The following is a 3,974-nucleotide window of genomic DNA, read 5'->3' as shown; positions in this document are numbered from 1 at the left end:
CGCCCCGCCCGGTCTCCTGGCTGCTCCCCCTGCGGGTGCTGGTCGAACGGTTGGTCTGCGCCCGCACAGACTACAGCCCGTCTGGGCGAGAGCTCACCCCGTGACGGCGGTCTCCCCGCCCGCGACCGTCCAGCCGGCGGTGTCAGGGGCAGGGACGCAAGACCTTTGTGGTGCTGTGGCGGCGACACGTTCCGGTGTCATTTTCTAAGCGGTTCTAGGTGTTTAGGAAAACAGCTGATTTCGTTTTACTGACTTGGCGTTTGGTGGCGTTCCTGACACACCTGCGGATTACAACAGCGGATAGATTCCTGTGGGCTTGTGCACACTCATCTGCAGACCCTTCCCGTCGCCATCGTTTTATTTCTTTTTCTGGTCTTATTGCTCTGGCCAGCTCTGTCCACAGAATGTTGGATGCAGGTGGGAGAGTGGGCATCTTTCTGTTGTGTTTTTCCAAACGCGGAAGGAAGGTGCTCAGTGTTTCACCACGAAGGATGACATTGCTGCGCACGTTAAAGACGGTTCCCTTTTACGCCCGGTTCACTGAGACTCAAACGAACAGCTCTGACATTGTACCACACACTGTCCTCTGCATCTAGTGAGACGGCAACACACAGACTCGCTCCTTCGGCTATGAGTGTGGTGGGTTACGCTGAGGGATTGCCAAGTATTAAATCAACGTTGTACTCATGGACTAAACTCCACGTGGTCCTGCTGTTTTGTTTCATGTGTCGCTGGATTTGACTAAAAATTTTTTGTTTACTTTTTTTATTATTATTAATTTTTTTGAGAGAGAGAGAGAGGAAGAGGGTGGGAGAGAGAGAAAGAAACATTAATGTGCGAAACATACATGGGCTGCCTCCTGCACGCCCCCTACTGAGGATCGAGCCCTAAGCCCCGGACGATGCTCAACCAACTGAGCCTCTCAGGCAGGACTCGCGTCTCTTTATGAGTGAGATCGGCCTTACTATTCCTTTCTTGTAGCATTTTTGACAGGTTTGGGTGTTAAACTTATGGCTTGTTGAAAAGAGCCTGGTTTTCCCATTCAATGAAAGGCTTTATATAAGATCTCTTAAAATTTTTAATCGTTTTTCTTTTTTTGGCCGCTTTTTTCTTCTTTATGTATATTTTTTCCCTTAAATATTTGGGAAAATTGACCTGTGATGCCTCCCAGACCTTGTTTCACTTGGGAATCTCTTTAACAGAAATAGGCCCGTCCAGGTTCCTGTTATGTCAGTTTGGCTGAGCCCGTTTGACATGAGCTGTCAAATTCCTGATATGCGGATGCTCATAGGATCCTGTCATCATTTAATCCCGTGCGTCGGTCCTGCCGCCCGCTTCCATTCTTGCTGCTGGTAATCCGTGTTCCCCTTCGTGACCAGCCTGTGGAGAGGTTTATCCGTTAAAAAATGCTGCAAAGATCCAACTTTTGGCGTTGCCTGTCTTCTCTAGAGTGCACCTGCTTTTCATTTCATGGAAGCCTTACCTTTTTATTGTTGCTGAGCTCCTACTTCTTCTTGTTTAATTGGCCTCTTTCTAGCCTCTTGAGATGGCAGCTGAGATAACGTCCAGCTTGTTTCTCTTCTAACTTCCGCACTTAAATCGGTACCCTTCCCCCCCGATCACCACGCAGCTGCGTTGCGGTGCTCTGATAGGTCACATTCTCATTCTCATTTAATTCAGATCATTTTGAAATTGGCTTTGATTCATGTTTTATTTTAAAAGAGGGCTGCTGCCCTGGCCGGTGTGGTTCAGTGGATAGAGCATCGACCTGAAGACCAAAGGGTCCCGGGTTCGATTCCGGTCAAGGGCACGTGCCTGGGTTGCAGGCTCCTCGGGCCCTGGCGCTGGTCAGGGCTCGTGCAGGAGTCAACCGATCAATGTGTTTCTCTCACATCGATGTTTCTCTCTGTCTCTCCCTAAAAGTCACTGGGAAAACACCCTCGGGTGCGGGTTAACAACAACAACAACGATCGATGTAATACGCATTTCTTAGATAAAACAACAGCCGGCCGCTTACTTCTTGGACGTTTAGGAAATTTCTAGTTGCCTTTTTGTTATTAATTTCTAGTTTGATTCTCAGCCCCGAAACCCCGTGTCTGGGGTGGGCCCCTGGCCTGCGGGAGATGTATTACCTGCTTGGGGCAGGGGCATCGAAGGGGTCAGGGGTCCTCTGACACCGGCTGTTCCTTTTTGAAATTGGGGTGACATTGGTTAATAAAGTTAGACAGGTTTCAGGGGCACGATCCTGTGGCTCATCCTCTGTATGTTGTACTGTGTGTTCACTACCCCAGGCTGAGTCTCCCTCCCTCACCATTGATCCCCCTTCACCTTCTCCTACCTCCTCCACCCCCTTTCCCTCTGGTAACCACCACACTGTTGTCTGTCTGAATTTTCCCCCTTAATCCCGTCACCCTTTTCACCCAGCCCGGAACCCGCCTCCCCTCTGACAGCTGTGGGTCTGTTCTCTGTATCCCCGAGTCTGCTTCTATTTTGTTTGTTTATTTTGTTCATGAGATTCCACAGGTAAGTGACGTCATACGTGTCTCTTTCTCTGGCTGATTTCACTCAGCACAGCATTCTCCAGGTCCGTCCGTGCTGTCGCTAGAGTAAGAGTCCCTTCTTCTTTACGGCCGCACAGTGTCCGCTGTGTGATGGACGCGGCCTTTTACCCACTCGCCTGCGGATGGGCACTTGGGCCGCTTCCACACCTGGGCTTTTGTAAGCGAGGCTGCTGTGAGCACAGAGGTGCCTGTATTCTTTCGAATGAGTGCTCTGGGGCTTTCGGATCTATCCCCGGAGTGGACTCGATGAGTCCGGCTGGTTCCTAAGTCATGTAACTCACAATAAGCAGCAGCGGCACGTTTTGGGCAGCCTGCCCTGAACCCGCCGGGCGTGGGGTTCTGCAGGGATGACTAACCCGGTTTGTCTGCTCAGGGCATTTCCAAGGCCGGCCTCCGTTTGCCCTTGATTCTAACAACAGCCCATTTTCCCTCCATTCCTAGTTTATTGCCCTGAAGTTCATAATAGCCTCTCAGTTTGTAAGCATCTGAGTAAGGGGTTTCCTGTCGTTACGGCTTTTTGATGCCTTTTTTATTTTTATGACTCGCGTCTCCCATTGTTTATTGATCTTATGAGTCTTAAACGTTGGGCTTGGGTGATTCTCTTTATCGAATTAAAAATCATTTTCCTGTTATCCGGGGGGGGGGTGTGCGTTTACTTGGCTCTTCCTCGCATCACCTCTCTCTGGGTCTCAGCCTTTACTGTCCCCATAGACGCACCTGCAGCAGAAACTCCCTTCGTGAACGCAGCCTCAGTCTCGTGGCCGAGCGCTGATGTGGGCGTTCGGTTCCCATTTCGTCAGCAGGCGCCGCTTTCTGCGCGATCGCTTCCTCGGCCGCGGGCTGTGGGGAGCGTGCTTGTTAACGGGGTGGCTTTCTGCCCGATACTTGGTTCTGTTATCGATCCCTGACCTAACGGAGCTGGGACCAGGGGGCGTCATCTTCTTTAGGGACAATGTTGGTCACTGTCCCGTGTCCCGGAGTCACCGTGCCCGGGGCTGCGGAGCTGGAGAGGCGAAGGCGACGTCGTGTTCAGATCTTGGTCCTCACCGCCTTCGCTGATATGTCTGTCTGGCTGCGTGAGGACTGAGCTGCTGGGTGTTTGCACCGGCCCGGCTCCCCTCCTGCCCCCTCCCGCCCGGCTCTGTCTGCATGGACTGGTGTTCCCGGCGCAGGCGTCGAGCAAATGGAATCAGGGAGCCCCTGTGTGGGCCCAGATGTGAGCTTGCCGGTGTTTCCCAGCCTGGGACCTTGGCTTCTGTCACGGAGCAGAACACGGCAGCCCTGACAAGGCCCCGCTCGCCGGTTTTCACTCCGATGGCCGCGCTCTGCAGGCCGCTCCGTGTCTTCTCCTGGCCGCGGGCTCAGCTCCCTCACGGAGGCCCGGACGCCGCAGATCAGTTCTGTGTGGTGCCC

General features: G+C 52.6%; 1 protein-coding gene across 1 annotated transcript in view; it reads left to right on the top strand.

Annotated features, from left to right (window-relative positions):
* The first annotated feature begins 3,513 nt into the window (after positions 1 to 3,513).
* Positions 3,514 to 3,974, top strand: part of TTLL8 (tubulin tyrosine ligase like 8) — a 28,016-nt gene continuing 27,555 nt past the window's right edge. Inside the window, exon 1 of the mRNA XM_015568710.1 lies at positions 3,514 to 3,637. Within this exon, the coding sequence (XP_015424196.1) occupies positions 3,514 to 3,637 (124 nt within the window). The remainder of the gene's footprint in view (positions 3,638 to 3,974) is intronic.

The sequence above is a fragment of the Myotis davidii genome, unplaced genomic scaffold (genome assembly GCF_000327345.1).
Source record: "Myotis davidii unplaced genomic scaffold, ASM32734v1 scaffold845, whole genome shotgun sequence".
Lineage (NCBI taxonomy): Eukaryota > Metazoa > Chordata > Mammalia > Chiroptera > Vespertilionidae > Myotis > Myotis davidii.
This window is presented reverse-complemented; position numbering and strand designations above follow the sequence as displayed.